General features: G+C 42.4%; 1 protein-coding gene across 2 annotated transcripts in view; it reads right to left on the bottom strand.

Moving 5' to 3' along the window:
• Nucleotides 1-17,636, bottom strand: part of STX8 (syntaxin 8) — a 314,660-nt gene that overhangs the window by 237,371 nt on the left and 59,653 nt on the right. For both annotated transcript variants that reach the window (XM_032280297.1, XM_032280296.1), the window contains exons 5-6: nucleotides 14,462-14,586; nucleotides 934-1,026 (exon numbers count right to left, since the gene is read on the bottom strand). In XM_032280297.1, the coding sequence (XP_032136188.1) occupies nucleotides 934-1,026; nucleotides 14,462-14,586 (218 nt within the window). The remainder of the gene's footprint in view (nucleotides 1-933; nucleotides 1,027-14,461; nucleotides 14,587-17,636) is intronic.

Here is a 17,636-nt window from a genome sequence, read left to right as displayed (position 1 = left end):
GGGGTACCTTAGTGACGTTGTATGGAGATTAAATGAAATGACATAGATGAAAGGGCTTAGCACATAGAGGGGCCTTTCCATAAATGCCAGCTTCACTGCCACTGAATGACTCCACACTGTCAGGCATCACCTCTACTCTGCAGCTGCTCCCATCTTTTCTCTTTGGCTCTGCCCTCTCCCCGAGCTCTGGTACCATGTCTCCTACTGTCAACTGGACACTTCCACTCAGATCTCTCAGTGGCATCTCTAACTAGACACATGCAAACTGAACTTACCATCTCACTCCCAAACCAGTGTCTCCTCTCAATTTCCCTGACTTTGCCCTTAGCGGTAAAAATCACTGGCAATCCTGTGCACCCATATGTCTTCCCCATTCCCGCTCCTATAACCCATCCAGGCCCTCCTCAGCACAAAAACCTTGCAGATGCCTCCACGTCTTAAACTCTCTCCCATCCATCCTGCTTGTAGTTGGCAAATTCATCTTTTTCCAACCAGACTTGTCACGTTAAACCCTGAACAAAGATCTTCAAACACTTTTTTGCCCTGAAGCCTGGTACATAGGATCGAAGAACAGCAAACTCTACCAGGTGTGGAGATAACACAAGACTTACACAGCCTCAGTGTACAAAGTGCTGAGCAATTTCATATCACTGCCACAGAAAAGAAGAGCTCTTGGGATTAATGGATCATACAACACAGTATTGTTCAAAGTAGCTACTGAGAACTGAAAAATTTTTAACCAAATTTCTTTGCATGGTATTCAATAACTACAATCTAAATCTCCCACAACCCTCCTCCAATGCATTAAACTGTATCCATCATTGACATTGAACCACTTTATGTGTTGTGTAACATTGAACTCATTCGACAAATGCTCAAGCCTTTAGTGTTTATGGCAATGGCAAATCTAGTCAATCCCAGAGTTATTCTTACCGTTTTGTTCATCCAATTCATTTCCAATTTCCTGCCCCATTTGCTTTTGGCGACTTATGATAGAGGAAAGGGCATCAAGGCCTGCGTCCTGTTCTGAAAGAAAAAAGAAACACAATTAACTAGAAACTAGAAGAAAACAAAGTCCACAAGCATACCCAGGCATGTAGCACAACTTAATAAAAGACAAAAGCAACACTTTAAATCAGTCAGGAAAAAAGAGATAAAATAGTTAACATAATTGGAACAAAATTCAAAAATTAAACACCTACCTCACACCTTAAACTAAAATGATTTCCAAAAGAATTAAGATTTGAAATATGAAAAACAAAAGAAGATTTGGAAACATAAACATTTAAACTTTCTGATACTTAATATACAAAGAGCATGTACAAATCAATATGAAAAAGACTGGATATCCCATTTTTTTAAATCAGCAGAGGATACACGCAAGAACTTTACAATAAAAAAGAAAAAATAAATAAAAGTTTTGACATCACTACTAATTTTTTAAAAATACAAGTAAAAAACTACTTTTTTTGGCTTATCAGATTTATAAGGATTAAAAAGAATGACAATATCTAAGGTTAGTTAAATTGTGAAGATCTAGAAGCTCCCAAGTACTATGCAATAGAAGAGTAAGTTTTACTGATGGCAATATTTCTCAAGTGCAGACTGTGCCCAACTTTTTACCTGCCAATCCTAAGTCTAGGAATGCATGTAAGAAAACACTCAGACAGCATGCAATGATGGATATATAAGGATATTCCCTGAAACATTAGTTTTTTGTGCCAGGTATCAATTTAGTGCCTCTCAGCTCTAAATTCACTCTTTTTGGCTGCTCTATGAAAATGAATCAGCTGGGCACAGTGGCTCATGCCTGTAATCCCAGCCACTTTGGGAAGCAAGGTGGAGGTTCACTTGAAGCCAGGCATTCAAAACCATCCTAGGTAAAAAAGCAAGGCCTCACCTCTAGAAAATTTTCTTAAAAAAAATTAGCCAGGCATGATGGCATGTACCTGTAGTGCCAGCTACTTGGGAGGCTGAGGTGAGAGGATCAGTTGATCATCCAGGAGGTCGAGGCTGCAGTGAGCCATGATCATGCCACTGCACCCCAGCCTGAGTAATATAGAGAGACTCTGTCTCTAAATAAAAAATAAAAATAATTTTTAAAAAATTAAAAAAAAAAATAAACCAGCTAGGTACAGTGGCTCATGCCTGTAATCTCAGCACTTTGGGAGGCTGAGGCGTGTAGATCACGAGGTCAAGAGATCAAGACCAGCCTGGCTAACACGGTGAAACCACATCTTTACTAAAAATACAAAAAATTAGTCAGGCATGGCAGCACGTACCTGTATTCCCAGCTACTCAGGAGGCTGGGGCAGAAGAATCGCATGAACCCAGGAGGTGGAGGTTGCAGTGAGCCGAGATCGCGCCACTGCACTCCAGCCTGGGCGAGACAGCAAGACTCCGTCTCAAAAAAAAGAAAAGAAAAGAAAGAAAGGCCCCTTGACTCTTGAATATTTTTTCCTTTGCCAGGGTTTTTGCTTACTGGCTCCAGCCTGCTCTCTCGGCAGGATCCTTTAGCACATGTAGTTCCTTCAGCGCCTGGCCCCTTCAGGGCACAGTGGCCAGCAGCACCCAGAACCAGCAGCTTCTCCCAACACACCCGCTCCTTGGGCAGGTTTATAACAAGCGTGCTGCCCGGGAGGTTCTTCCCCCATGAACAGTTTCCCCCAGCATTTCAGAGGGCAGATCTCCAGGAAGTTTTGATCACAGGGCACCACAGGGGCTTCTTGGAAATTCAGGGAATCTCAGCTGAGCCTTCTCTCAGCCCTGGAGACAGGGGACTCCTCCCTAGACACTCTACCTCAGCCTGAGACTCAGAGACTGCACCTTAGTGGCACGATCTTGGCTCACTGCAACCTCTGCTTCCCAAGTTCAAGTGATTCCCCTGCCTCAGCCTCTCAAGTACCTGGGACTACAGGTATGCGCCACCACGCCTGGCACATTTTTTGTATTTTAGTAGAGACGGGGTTTCACCAAATTGGCAAGGATGGTCTCGATCTCCCGACCTGATGATCCGCCCACATTGGCCTCCCAAAGTGCTAGGATTACAGGTATGAGCCACTGCGCCCGGCCTTATTTCTGTTGAGAGTTCTTTTTACATCTTGTCAGCTAATCCCTCGTTACTCTAATCCCTGTTATAGTTAATAATTTATATTCAACTTTCCCTTCAAATTTCTGTCTCCTGATCAGACTCAGAGTGATATATTTGTAATAGTGAAAAATCAGAAATTACCTAAATGCCCAAATATAGAGATTTGTTTAAAAGTTTATCGTATATCCATATAGTAAAACACTATATAGCCACTGACAATCACATTGTTTGTATATATTTAATGTTGAAAGAAGTTCATGATATGTTCTTAAGTTAAAAGGCCGGAGGCTGGGTGCAGTGGCTCACGCCTGTAATCCCTGCACTTTGGGATGATGAAGTGGGCAGATCACTTGAGCCCAGAAGTTCGAGACCAGACTGGGCAACATGGCGAAACCCTGTCTCTACTAAAAAAACAAAAATTATCTGGGTGTGGTGGTGCACGCCTGTAGTCCCAGCTACTCGGAGGTGGATGGATCACTTGAGCCTGGGAGGCAGAGGTTACAGTGAGCCAAGATGGTGCCACTGCACTCCATCCTGGGTAACAGCACAGAGTAAGATCCTGTCTCAAAAAAAAAGGCAGGATACAAAACAAAGTATATTAAAACAGCTTTTGGTTTAAAAAGGAAAATGTATTACTTTGAAACTTTTTGCAAATTTCAAGAGCAAAGTGAGTTTTTGGAAATTTAAAGAAAAAAAGTTAAACTCAAGTTACTCAAGATCCTTTCTTTAAAATTTAATATGTACTTTTTAAACGAGACAGTCTCAGTCATCTGTTTGTAAAAACTTCTTCCTCTACTTTTAGGTGCTTTGAGAACACTGTGAAGTTGAGTGAAATGACTCTTGTTCACCACGCGACATAGCACACGAAGGTAACATTATACCCCTCACAGCTTCATTTGTCTACAGGGTTTTTGAAATGACTGTTTCACATAAAGGCATATCTACAAAAGCAGAGATCACAACGGTCTTACTTGAGGTTGCATTAACATTTACTTATATTTTTTCCAAATCTTTTAATGGAATTAAACCATTAAACTTAGCTCTTTAATTCATCTGGAATTTATTTAAACTAACAGTGTGAGGTAAGAACCTCTTTGTGACATTGTTTGACACTCTGTACTTTTTTTTAACTATAAAAATGACCTGCAGTCTTTAGGGATCATTCGAAAGGACCATTTTATAGTAAAATCACTTTATAATGAGGTCCTCTTGGTCTTCAATAACAACCTCTTGGATGGCCTCCAAGATAAATTCATACTCAACCAAGTGCTCCTATAGGATGACTGGCTTATAGTAAAATTCTAAATGCATCTGATGAATAATCTATACATATAGGACTGAGGGTCAAGTGTCAATGTGGATTAAAAGATAAAACCATTTAAAAAGAGGAAAGGAGATTCCTCCACAGTTTCCATTAGGAAAGAGTCAGTAGACTCTTAAAATTACTTTATCTAATAGAGACAGAGATTATGAATGAAAAATACACTAATTACACTCTTTATTCCCAAACTTGGCTTATTATCTGATTTAGCAACCTGAAGATCACCTAATGCACAAGAGAAAGAGAACTAAGAGTTCTGCTCCACTTTAATAATTTTTGTAATCTTAGCAATTATCTCCACATCTTTAAGTACTGCAATAAATTTTCATTTCGAAATCCAAAGACAAGGAAGATTCAGATAATCAAGATGCTGTGGAGGTAATAATAATCACATTCATATAACCTGGTCTTCCCCAAGTCCTGAAGTCCTGAGGCATTTCTTCTATTTATTTATTTTTTGTTTTTTGAGACAGCTTCACTCTTGTCACCCAGGCTAGAGTGTAATGGTACGATCTCAGCTCATTGCAGCCAACACCTCCTGGGTTCAAGCAATTCTTCTGCCTCAGCCTCCCGAGTAGCTGGAACTACAGGCACATGCCACCACACCCAGCTAATTTTTGTATTTTTAGTAGAGACAAGGTTTTACCATGTTGGCCAGGATGGTCTTGATTTCTTGACCTCATGATCTGCCCACCTCTGCCTCCCAAAGTGCTGGGATTACAGGTGTGAGCCACCATGCCCAGCTAAGTTTTGTATTTTTAGTAGAGACGAGGTTTTGCCATGTTGGCCAGGCTGGTCTCAAACTCCTGACCTCAGGTGATCCACCCGCCTGGGCCTCCAAAAGTGTTTGGATTACAGATGTGAGCCACCACGCCCAGCCACCATGTAGTTTCTTACTAAGGAAACTACCATCATGTCATAACTGGTAAAATCTCTCCTACTCTTTCCCATAACCCAAGTCATTATGATATTACAAGAGGGCAATTGTAACATACCATGCTCTATTAGTCATTCTTCTATTTTACAATGATTTGAATTTTGAAAAATGGATGGATCATTATTATAGATAGAATAATATCCCCCATGTCTAAGATATCTACATCCTAATCCCAGAAACCTATGAATATGATTCCCTTACATGGCAAAAGGGACTTTGCAGATGTGATTAAGGTTAAAGAGTCGGAGATGGGAGATTACCCTGGATTCTGGATTATCCAGGTGGACCCAATATAATCATGTGAGTCCTAAAAAGTAGAGAACCTTTCCCAGCTGCCATTCAAAGGGAGTATGAAGAAGGGTCAGAGACATTAACTTGCTGGCTTTAAGATGGAAGAAGGGAAGGGATGTGGGTGGCCTCTGGAAGCTGGAAAAAGTAAGGGAGCAAATTCTCCAGAATGAGCCTCCAGAAAGGAATGCAGCCCTGCTAACAGCTTGATCTAAGCCCTGTGGGACCTGCATTGGACTTCTCACCTACAGAACTGTAAGATCATAAATGTATTTTAAGTCACTAAGTTTGTGCTAATTTATTAAAGCAGCAATAGAAAACTAATGCAATCGTTTTTTTTAAAATCCCGTTTAAACCATTAGGTGTTTGGATACTTCCTATCTTTAGACATTCAGAAATGCAAGATCTGGATGGTGGGAAACTAAAGGGCAAATGCAGTTTTTTCATTGAAAAAAGAAGAGTTGGAAAAAGAACGTGTATATTAAAGAAACCTAAGAGACATAACTAGTTGCAGTTTATGGGCCATATTTAGATCCTGAATTGAACTATCTAAAAGAAAACATTGGCTGATGCAGTGGCTCACTCCTGTCATCCCAGCATTTTGGGAGGCAGAGGTGGGCGGATCACGAGGTCAAGAGATTGAGACCATCCTGGCTAACATGGTGAAACCCCGTCTCTGCTAAAAATTAGGGGGGGCATGGTGGCACATGCCTGTAGTCCCAGCTACTTGGGAGGCTGAGGCAGGAGACTCACTTGAACCTGGGAGGGGGAGGTTGCAATGAGCCCATATTACGCCACTGCATTCCAGCCTGGGCAACAGAATGAGATGGAAAGAAAAAGAAAAAAGGAAAGAAGGAAGGAAGTAAAGAAAGAAAGAGAAAGAAAAGAAAGAGAGAGAGAGGGAGGGAGGGAGGGAGAGAGGGAGGGAGGGAAAAGAAAAGAAAGAGAAAACATCACAACAAACATGGAAACCTGAACACTGAATACCTGATTAGATTCAGGAATTACTGTTAACTTCTTAAGGGTGATAATGGCCTGTGACTACAGTTTTCCAAAGCAGTATTTATGTTTTACACACATATTTTAGATATATATTCTTGAATATCCACTGAGGAAATGATATGATGCCTGGGATTTGCTCCCAAAATAACCTAGGGGCTGGGTAGGATGAGTAGGTTACTAGATGGCATAAATGTGTAAGCAGATTGGCTGTGAGTTGACCATCACTGAGGCTTGAGGATGAGTAAAACAAAGTTACTATCTGATACTCTCTATTACATGTTTGAAATTTTCCATAGCAAAATTAATTTTTCTCTTTTTTTGATAATGAGTCTCACCCTGTCATTCAGGCTGAAGTGCAGTGGCAGGATCTTGGCTCCCTGCAACCTCCACCTCCCCGGGTTCAAGCAATTCTCCTGCCTCAGCCCCCTGAGTAGCTGGGATTATAGGCATGTGCCACCACATCCGGCTAAATTTTATATTTTTAGTAGAGATGGGTTTCACCATGTTGGTCAGGCTGGTCTCAAACTCCTGACCTTGTGATCCACCCACTTCGGCCTCCCAAAGTGCTGGGATTACAGGCGTGAGCCACCACGTTTGGCCAGTTATCAATATTTTAACAATGCAGCAGAGGGACATTCCTAAGGGCTGCAACCACAGTCCCTGGATTGAGTACAAGATCCAGACCCCAAGGGCTGTCTTCTTTTCTGGGGCTGTCTTCTTTGCCTATATATTTGACATACATGAGACTTCTTCTTTTCCTATGTCTTTGCCCCAGATCTGAGCCCAGCTAGTGGCATGGAGCACCAACATATTTAAATCAAGTACTACATTGTGCAACCCTTGCTGTTTAAATCAGTGAATGATCACAGAGGGCCCTCTCAGTTTACAAAAGAAAGAATATAGTCTGTGCTAGACAGAAAGGCTTCTGGTCAACAGTAGTGAGCCCTCTAAGTTTACATCATCCAAAAAGTAGTTGATGTTGTGTTGTCCAGTGTCCACAGAGAAGCAATGAACCTTTCACATTTCACATAGAGAAGGACCTCTCCCTCAATAAAGGGAGGTAGCAATGAAGGAGAAAAAAGTGAGGTCAAGCTAGATCAAAAAGTTAATCACTATGTTAGAAGACTCAGAGCAAGTTCTAAGAACAGATGTTTTTATTTTTGTTTTAAGATTTTAGGAAAGGAATCCTTCTAGTCTAGGTGACAGCTATAAGAAAAGGAATCTTCAAAGAAAGTTGTCTGTGAAGCTGCGATGGTGAGGGTTCAAAGGTTAGCTACTGAGATTTCCCAGAGTGAAATGGAGTCTGGCTAGCCACCTTCCGCACCCCCATTTCCCATGCAAACATGGAGAGACCTCAGAACGCAGAAATCTAGAACAAATGCAACAATTCCTGGTAGAGTCTGGAAAGAACATCTACAGGAAAATCATGAGACTAGATGGAGCTAATGAAGAAACCCCAAAACAGAGACCTCCTGAGTAAAGGTGGGATGACACTTCATATTTCTCCAGGGTCTGGTATCCAACTCAGGGGCAAGGGGCTATAAGAATCCAAAAGGTACCGTCATTTCTTCTTTTTTTTTTTTTTTTTTTGAGACGGAGTTTCGCTCTTGTTACCCAGGCTGGAGTGCAATGGCACGATCTCGGCTCACTGCAACCTCCGCCTCCTGGGTTCAGGCAATTCTCCTGCCTCAGCCTCCTGAGTAGCTGGGACTACAGGCACGCGCCACCATGCCCAGCTAATTTTTTGTAGTTTTAGTAGAGACGGGGTTTCACCATGTTGACCAGGATGGTCTCGATCTCTTGACCTCGTGATCCACCCGCCTCGGCCTCCCAAAGTGCTGGGATTACAGGCTTGAGCCACCGCGCCCGGCGGTACCGTCATTTCTTCTATCTCAGGGACCTTTGAGGCAAGTAAGTGATTGTCATCACCCCACCCATCTTCTGCCTAATGCCCATTTCATGCTTTGAATTACAGCTTAGGAGGCACAGAAGCCAAACTGGCTAATTCGTTGCAACGAGGCCTAGCTTCTAGGTTCGGCAAGGAAGGCATTCCCTGCCCTTAAATCTATGTTCTACCCGTGAACTGTCATTTTGGGATGATTTTCAAAGTTTCTAAGGGTCAGCTGGAATGCAGAATGGCTAAGGGATTCCATGGGCTAAAGGAAGTTAGAAACGACCTTTTGTGGCTCTTTATTTTCATTTAGTGCAGGACCTGGCAATGAAGCAAACAAAGTCATAGCCACCTCAGCACATCATCGCGATTCTGGAGGCAGAGAAAAGGCTAAGAAGGGTTCTGTGTGAAGATGACTTCGTTTTTGTATTTGTCCTTGAAAAACAGCTCACTAGCAAAGAGGAATATAGTTTTTCAAAACACAAAGGTAAGAGCAGTGGAGCAAAACATGTGTGCTGCTGCTCCTGCCAAAGCCCACCCGCGCCCCACAGGCCAGCAGGCTTTCCAAGGGTGAAGCTCTGTTCTGAAGATTATAACAAACGCTTTGAGGAGCATCCTCTCACACCGACCCACAGCAACCCCTGAAAGAAGCACCTTCTCCAGGACAAGGAGGCTCTTCCCGACTGAAAACAGCTTTTCTTGTCAAAACGCAACAATGCCAGAAAATGCATTAGCTATAAGTGTTAGCTACAAGGCACTCCATTTAGGAGCTGTGAATCCTGAAGAGTGAATGGCTGTGCTGCACGTAAAGCTGTGTTGCTTTTCATTTTCTCACTTTCCTTCAAATATGGTAATGGGTGAAGGACATAAAACTGAAGATGTAAGAGGGCCACAGTGTTTCACTGACTAGATAATTTCATCGTGAAAGGGAATTCAAAATAGAATGAGACTTCTGCTTCTGCCCAAGATGGACTGACAGGCACCAGACTTCCTACTGGCCAGAAACAACTGGAAAGACAAAAGAAAACTGGGTAAATATACAAAACAATGGTTTTAAGACATGGACACCAGGAAATGAAGGCCAGTGATCCCTGAGAGATGGGTAACTCTTAGAGGTGAGCTCTAAGACTGCCTTGGATTACTGCCTCACAAGAGTTCCCGAGCCATGGTGTGGGGATGGGTGAACCCAGCTGGAGCCCGGCACTTTCCTCAAGTTAAGAAAAGTCCAAAGAAGCCATAGTGGTTAGCGTATGTAGGGCACAGTACCAGAGAGACGAGGACTGCAGATCTGTAGATCTGCAGATCTGCACAGGGGCCACTTTGAGTCTCGAGCTGAGTGTCATTCAGAAATTAGTGAGTTTGGCAAGGTTGCACGATCCAAGATCAACACACAAAGATCTACTGTATTTTGATATACAAGCAACAATTAGAAATTGACATTTTAAAAATGCTACTTAGAATAAAAGATATGAAATACTTAGGGATAAATATGATAAAAGATATGCAAGACATGTATGGCAAAAACCAAAAAGCGTTGCTGAGATAATTTGAGAATCAATAGCATTAAAATACCCATTCTCCCATAATTGACCTAAAAATTCAGTGTAATCCCAATCAAATGTCCAGGAAGCTTTCTTTGGTAAAATTAAAAGCAGATTCTAAAATGCACATGGAAATGCAAAAGACCTAGAATAGCCAATAAAATTGTGAAAATAAAGTTGAGTGACCTGTATTATCTTACTTAATGACTCAACATAAAGGTAAAATAATCAATACAGTGTGGTATTGGCATAAAGATAAACAAATAGACCAACAGAAAAGAACAGAGGTTACAACAGAAACAGGCCCATAAGTGCAGCGGCTCATGCCTGTAATCCTAGTACTCTGGGAGACTGAGGCAAGCAGATCACCTGAGGTCAGGAGTTAGAGACCAGCCTGTCCAACATGGCAAAACCCCATCTCTACTAAAAATACAAAAAATTAGCTGAGCATGGTAGCAGGCACCTGTAATCTCAGCTACCGGGAGGCTGAGTCAGGAGAATCACTTGAACCCAGGAGGCGGAGGTTGCAGTAAGCCAAGATCTCGAGATTGCACCACTGCATTCCAGCCTGGGTGACAAGAGCAAAACTCTGCCTCAAAAAAAAAAAAAGAAAAGAAAAGAAATAGGCCTATACATATATAGTCAATTGATTTTACCCAAATGTAGAGAAATTCAGTAGAGAAAGAATAATATTTTTTTAAATGGTGTTAGACCAAATAGACATCTCTTTTAAAAACCTGAATTTCTATCCATACTTCACTATATAAAAGATTAACTCAAGGTAGTTCATAAACCTCATGTAAAACCTAAAACCATAGAATTTCTAGGAAAAAACAAAGCAGCGAATCTTATGGTTTCAAGTTAGCCATAATTTCTCTCTCTCTCTTTCGTGTTTTGTTTTTTTCTTTGTTTTGTTTTGTTTTGATGGAGTCTTGCTCTTGTTGCCCAGGCTGGAGTGCAGTGGTGTGATCTTGGCTCACTGTAACCTCTGCATCCCAGGTTCAAGCAATTCTCCTGCCTCAGCCCCCTAAGTAGCTGGGATTACAGGTGCCAGCCACCACAACTGGCTAATTTTTCTTTTGTATTTTTTGTAGAGATAGGGTTGGCCACCATGTTGGCCACACTGGTCTTGAACTCCTGACCTCAGGTGATCTGCCCACCTTGGCCTCCCAAAGTGTTGGGATTACAGGTATGAACCACCACGCCCAGCCAGGTTAGTCATAATTTCTTAGATATAACCAAACCACAAACCATATAAGAAAAAAATTGATTAATTGCACTTCATCAAATTAAGCACTTCTGCTCTTTGAAAGATACTGTTAACAGAATGAAAAACATAAACCGCTTGGAGAAAATATTTGTAAAACATGCCTGACAGATGATATAAAAAATATTAAAAAGTTCTTACAATTTAATAATAATGAACAAACTGCCTAACTGGAGATGGGTAAACAATTTGAACAGACATTTCACCAAAGAAAATATGCAGGTGGAAAATAAATATATGCAAAGATTCATTAGTTATGAGGGAAATGCATACCATTAAAACCACAGTGTAACTACACACTCATTTAAATGACTACAATAAAAAAATTTGACCATACCGTGTTTTGTAAAGATATGAAACAACTAGAAAACATACATGCTTCTAGTAGGAATGTAAAATGGTGCAACCACTTATAAAACTAGTTTTGTGGTTTCATTAAAAGTTACACATGCACATCAAACAACTAAACAGCAAAAAAATAAATAATCTGATTAAAAGCTGGTCAAAGGACGTGAACAGATACTTCTCAAAAAAAGACAAATGGCCAATAAGTATATTAAAAAATGTTCACAATCCCAGCACTTTGGGAGGCCGAGGTGGGCAGATCATGAGGTTAGGAGTTTGAGACCAGCCACAGTGAAACCCTGTCTCTACTAAAAATACAAAAATTAGCCAGGTGTGGTGGCACATGCCTATAATTCCAGCTAGTAGGGAAGATGAGGCAGGAGAATTGCTTGAACCTGGGAGGTGGAGGTTACAGTGAACTGAGATCACACCATTGCCCTTTAGTCTAGCAGCAGAATGAGACTCCATGTCAAAAAAAAAAAAAAAAAAAAAATGCTCAAGATCACTATTGGGGAAATGCAAATTATCATTATTTTTTCATTTTTAGTTTTTAGACACAGGGTCTCATTCTATTTCCTTGGGTGGAGTGCAGTGGTACAATCATAGCTCACTGCAGCCTCAACCTCCTGGGCTCAAGGGATCCTCCTACTTCAGCTTCCCAAGTAGCTAGGATCAAAGGTGCATGTCACTGTGCTCAGCTAATTAAAAAAAATTTTTTGGAGGCTGGTCTCACTATGTTCCCCAGATTGGTCTTGAATTCCTGGCCACAAGCAATCCTCCTTCCTCAGCCTCCTGAGTGCTGAGAGTCATGGGCTCAGGAAATGCCAATTAAAACCACAATGAGAGGTCAGGCATGTTGGCTCACACCTGTAATCCCAGCACTTTGGGAGGTTGAGGTGGGCAGATCATGATGTCAGGAGTTTGAGACCAGCCTGGCCAATATGGAGAAACCTTGTCTCTACTAAAAATACAAAACTTAGACAGGTGTGGTGGTACCTGCCTGTAATCCCAGCTACTCAGGAGGCTGAGGCATGAGAATCACTTGAACCTGGGAGACGGAGGTTGCAGTGAGCCAGGATCATGCTACTGCACTCCAGCCTGGGCAACAGAGTCTCAAACAACAGCAACAACAAAATGAGCTATCACATCACACCTGTCAGAATGGCTATAATAAAAAAAATAATAAATAATAACAAGTGTTGGCAAGAATGTGGAGAAAAGGGAATCCCTGAACATTGTTGGTGGGGATGTCATTTAGTGTTGCCATTATGGAAAACAGTATGGAGGTTTTTCAAAAAATTAAAAATGGGCTGGGCACGGTGGCTCATGCCTGTAATCCCAACACTTTGGGAGGCTGAGGTGGGTGGATCACAAGATCAGGAATTCAAGGCTAGCCTGACCAAGATGGTGAAGCCCCATCTCCACTAAAAATACAAAAATTAGCTGGGCAGGGTGGCGGACGCCTGTGATCCCAGCTACTTGGAAGTCTGAGTTTAGAAAATCGCTTGAACCCAGGTGGCAGAGGTTGCGGCGAGCCGAGATTGTGCGACACAGTGAGACTCTGTTTCATAAATAAATAAATAAAAATAAAAAGACCCCAGCAATCCCACTGCTGGGATTTGCAGACAAAGAAAGCCAGGCAAATACCACATGATCTCATTTACATGTAGAATCTGAAAAAGATGAATCCGGAGAAGCAGAGAGTAGAGGACATTACAAAGAGGCATGAGGAAAACTTTTGGGAGTAACAACAAAAGGTTCATTATTTTTATTGTAGTGATGGTTTCACAGGCATATACACATGTCAAAGCTTATCAAATCATATACTTCAAACATGTGCCGTTTATGATAATGTCAACTATATCTCAATAAAGCTGATTTTAGATTTTTCTTCTTCTCCTTCTTTTGCTTCTTTTCATTTTTTTTTAAAGATGGGATTTTACCATGTTGCCTAGGCTCATCTCAAACTCCTACACTCAAGCCATCTTCCTTGCCTTGGCCTCCCAAAAGTGCCAGGATTATAGGTGTGCACTACCAGGCCTGGCAATAAAGCTGATTTTAAAAGGCAGAATTAGAAAGAATAATGTATCTGTACATACTGACATTAAAAAAAAGTCCATGACACATACTAAGTTTTAAAAAGGTGTAGAATTACATATAGATGGAGAGAGCTAAGTATCTCATGATCCCAGGTATGTAAAATGAGTATATGTATATTGAATATATGTATGCGAATGTATACAAAACGTCTAAGGAAATACATATTAATCCATTTCCAGTTTGAGATTGGAGAAACAATATGGAAGGCTTTCATCTTATACATCCCTACACTGTTTAAACTTTGTATAACAATCATGCACTACTTCTGAAATTTTTAAAATAAAGTTAAAAAAAAAAAAAAAAGCCACCGGGCAAAAGAGGAAAGTTTGGGAGGCCAAACCGACATATTTTTTAACAACAAATAAAAGATAGAGTCTTATGTTTGGAGACTAATTCCCAGTTGCAAAGCTAAAGCAAAAGGCATAGGCATCAAATTCACTTGGACTTAGATTCCGATCTGCTCTCTCTGCTCCTGCCCAATGGAAAATCACCATTTCCATGGGCCACCGAGGTGAGTGACAGCAACTGCCTGTCCTCCCAGTATCCTGAGGCACACATCAAAAACTTAAAGGACCAACAGTTTTCACTCCGATTTTCAATGGGGATGAGGAACAATCAAGGTGCCAGTAAAAAATCTGTCAAGGTTTCTGAGCCCACACTCGTCAGAGTATTTGGTACCTTGGATAATTTTCTGCTGCTGTTGTCGGATTTCATCAAAACCCAAGCCTCTGGTCTCCTCTGGCTCCTCAAAGAGCCAAGGGTTGGGTGCTCCTCGCTTAGCCTCTTCCCTCATCAGGCTGGACCTAAAGAACAATATTAAATGCATGATACATCTCAAAACACGCAGCTCAAATGCAAATTACTCCCACAAGTGCAGACGTGGCCAGCCTTGAATGCTTTGAAAGGTCAATTGAAACACAATTTATTGCATTCTCAGTTTATGCCAGGAACTGCATTCAGTGCTGAAAGAGATACAAGGATGAATAAGGCACAAGCTTGGTCCTTAGAATTACAGCCTTTTATGGAGATGATGGTAGAACGTAATACTTGTACTAATGCTCCAAGAGACGTTTAATTGTCCTAAAAGATGTTGGTAATAAACGAGGTTCTTAAATTTCAAAAACACAAGGCCGAACAGTGGCCTATTAGAACAAAGTTTGTCTCAGAGGCTCTATGACCACAAAGGTACAAATATTATTTCTCAAGCAGATACAATGTTGCGACTACAGATTACAACATCGTGACTACAGAGTACAATGTTGAAAAAAAATAAAGGCCATATAATTTCCCATTAAAGGATATTTGGAGCCAGGCATGGTGGGTCATGCCTGTAATCCCAGCACTTTGGGAGGCCAAGGCAGGAGGATCACCTGAAGTCAGGAGTTCCAGACCAGCCTGGCCAATGTGATAATTAAACCATGTTTCTAAAAACAATACAAAAAATTATCCGGACTTGGTGGCGGGCGTCTGTAATCCCAGCTACTCAGGAGGCTGAGGTAGGAGAATTGCTTGAACCTGGGAGAATTGCTTCAAATTCCACTTCCCCACTGCACTCCAGGCTGGGTACCAGAGTGAGACTGTCTCAAATAAAGAAAAGAAAAAGGACATTTTGTTGCTCACAGACAGAAACACATTCAGGGTTTCAAAACCAATTTTATGACTATAATGTAGCATTCATAACAGAATAAACACATTCTGATTTGTCAATCTTAATCTTTACTCCTTCTAATAATCCATGTGCCCCTTCTGTACCAGATCAGTTGGTCTCGCTGTCTAAGAAACAGGAAGCACATCATTTCCGCCTCAGTCCTCATGTTTTTAGGATTCTCCTCCCCTCAAGTAGCTCTTCTCCTCTCCCTGCCTGTCCACATTCTGTCCAAGCTGAAAAGATCATCTTGTCCCGGATACCACCTTCTGACCACTTCAATGAAGAGATGAACTTTCACTTAGAGCAGTCATCAGAGCCATGAAAAATCATAGAGTAAATGGTGGGTGGGACATCAGCAAGCTGGCTGATTAGAGGCACCTGGTGTTCACACGCCCCCCTTTCTTATGAAAAGACTAAGGCAATGAATGAACAGCTAAGTTTGACTCCAGTGTGGGAAAGCGCTGGACTGCAGTGGGGAAGTGGAGAGGCCCCTGTGGTGACTGAAAATCTAGGAGTGCAGCATGAAGGCCCCCAGCCTCTGCGGCCCCATCTCTTCCACCAGGATTGGGTAGGCCTGGACACAGGAGGGCCTTCTCCCTATGAGGAAAAGGTAAGCAGAAGATTCCTACCGGCCCCCACTGCCACTGCAAACACCTACAGTCCTTACTACAGGAGGATCCCCCAGTCCCCGCAAGTTCTGGGAACTAGTACAGTTGCACTGCCACAGATTAGGAGCACACCCCACTCCCCGCCCACCCCATGAGCCAAGTTACTACAGCATGGTGCCATCTCCAGACCCCAGCTCCCTCTGGAGTGTGCCTTCCTGGAGTGTGCAGTGGGACCAGCAGCCACTGCATCTTTCCAGCACTGGGACTGCATCTTCATGCCACCAAACCTACATAGGTGGCTAACTCTACACCCCAGGAATGGCTATGACTCCTGCGCTGAAGGGAAACCACCCTCTGCACTTCAGCCACAGAAACAGTCCCACCCAGGGCAAACCCACTCTTGAGCCAACCAAACTGCTGCATACCCTCCCATAAGCAGAAGGCCCTGAGCAACTGACAGGCTTGCAGAGTGACTGCAGTCCTGTTTCCAGGATCTGTGAACTAGTCAGTGTAGCCCCCTGCAGACATGACCCTGGCCCACCCAAAGGCCCCACACCTCAATCAGGGCCTGAGAAACAACCCTGCAGGCTGCCCCTGGCAGACATGCCCCCAGAGCAGTGAAGTAACCACGTGTCCACATCTCAGGCCTGAAAAACAGTCCATGGGTCACCCCGAGCAGCAACTCCCCTAGGCCCATCAAGCAGCCTTGTGTTCACATCCCAGGTCTGAGAAGCAACTCCTAAGGCCACTCCTGGCAGACATGCCCCCAGGGCCTTCAAGCAGCCTTATGCCCACCTCTCATGCCTGAGAAACAGCCCTGTGGGCTGCCCCCAGCAGACATGCCCCCGCCCCTAGGAGAGCTGAGCAGCAGTGTGCCCATGTCCCGAGCCTGAGAAATAGCCCAACAGGCCCCTCTGGCAGGTGGCAAGCAAGACTGGCCAAGCAACCAAGCACCTGTGCCCTCAGCCAGAGTAAGGGCATCAACCCCAACCCCAGCAAGGGAGACCCCAAGTTGTACAACCCACCATGTGAACGCATGCATTGCCGACCTGATTAATAGCCCAGTAAGCACACCCCTGGCAAAGTCATGCCACCACCACCACAAAACGTCTCAGCTGAGACCATTGAGACACTCACAAATGTCACTAGCATGGATTATAGTTGAAGAAACTACACAAAAACTACACTACTATGCCCACCAAAGCCAATGCACCCCACTGAACCAACACCCCAAGATCCATTCATACGACTGTTTCTGATGAGAGGTCTAAAGTGAATGTTCATCAAATCAAAAAATTCATTCTATTTGATACATAGAAATCAAAACAGGGATACATCAAACATGAAAAAGCAAGGAAACATGACACCTCCAAAGGCATACAATAATTCCTGTGTCATAGATCTCATAGAGAAATATACAAAGTGACAGAAAAAGAATTCAAAATTGTACTCTTAAGAAAAAACAGTGAGATACAAGATAATGCTAGACAATTGGATGAAATCAGGAAAATAATTCATGACTCAAACAAGAAATTCAACAATAAGATACATACCATTAAAAAAAAAAAAAAAAAAAAAAAAAAAAAAAAAAAAAAAA

The sequence above is a fragment of the Sapajus apella genome, unplaced genomic scaffold, assembly GCF_009761245.1.
Source record: "Sapajus apella isolate SASKATOON/1434 unplaced genomic scaffold, GSC_monkey_1.0 scaffold12, whole genome shotgun sequence".
In the NCBI taxonomy this organism is placed as follows: domain Eukaryota; kingdom Metazoa; phylum Chordata; class Mammalia; order Primates; family Cebidae; genus Sapajus; species Sapajus apella.
This window is presented reverse-complemented; position numbering and strand designations above follow the sequence as displayed.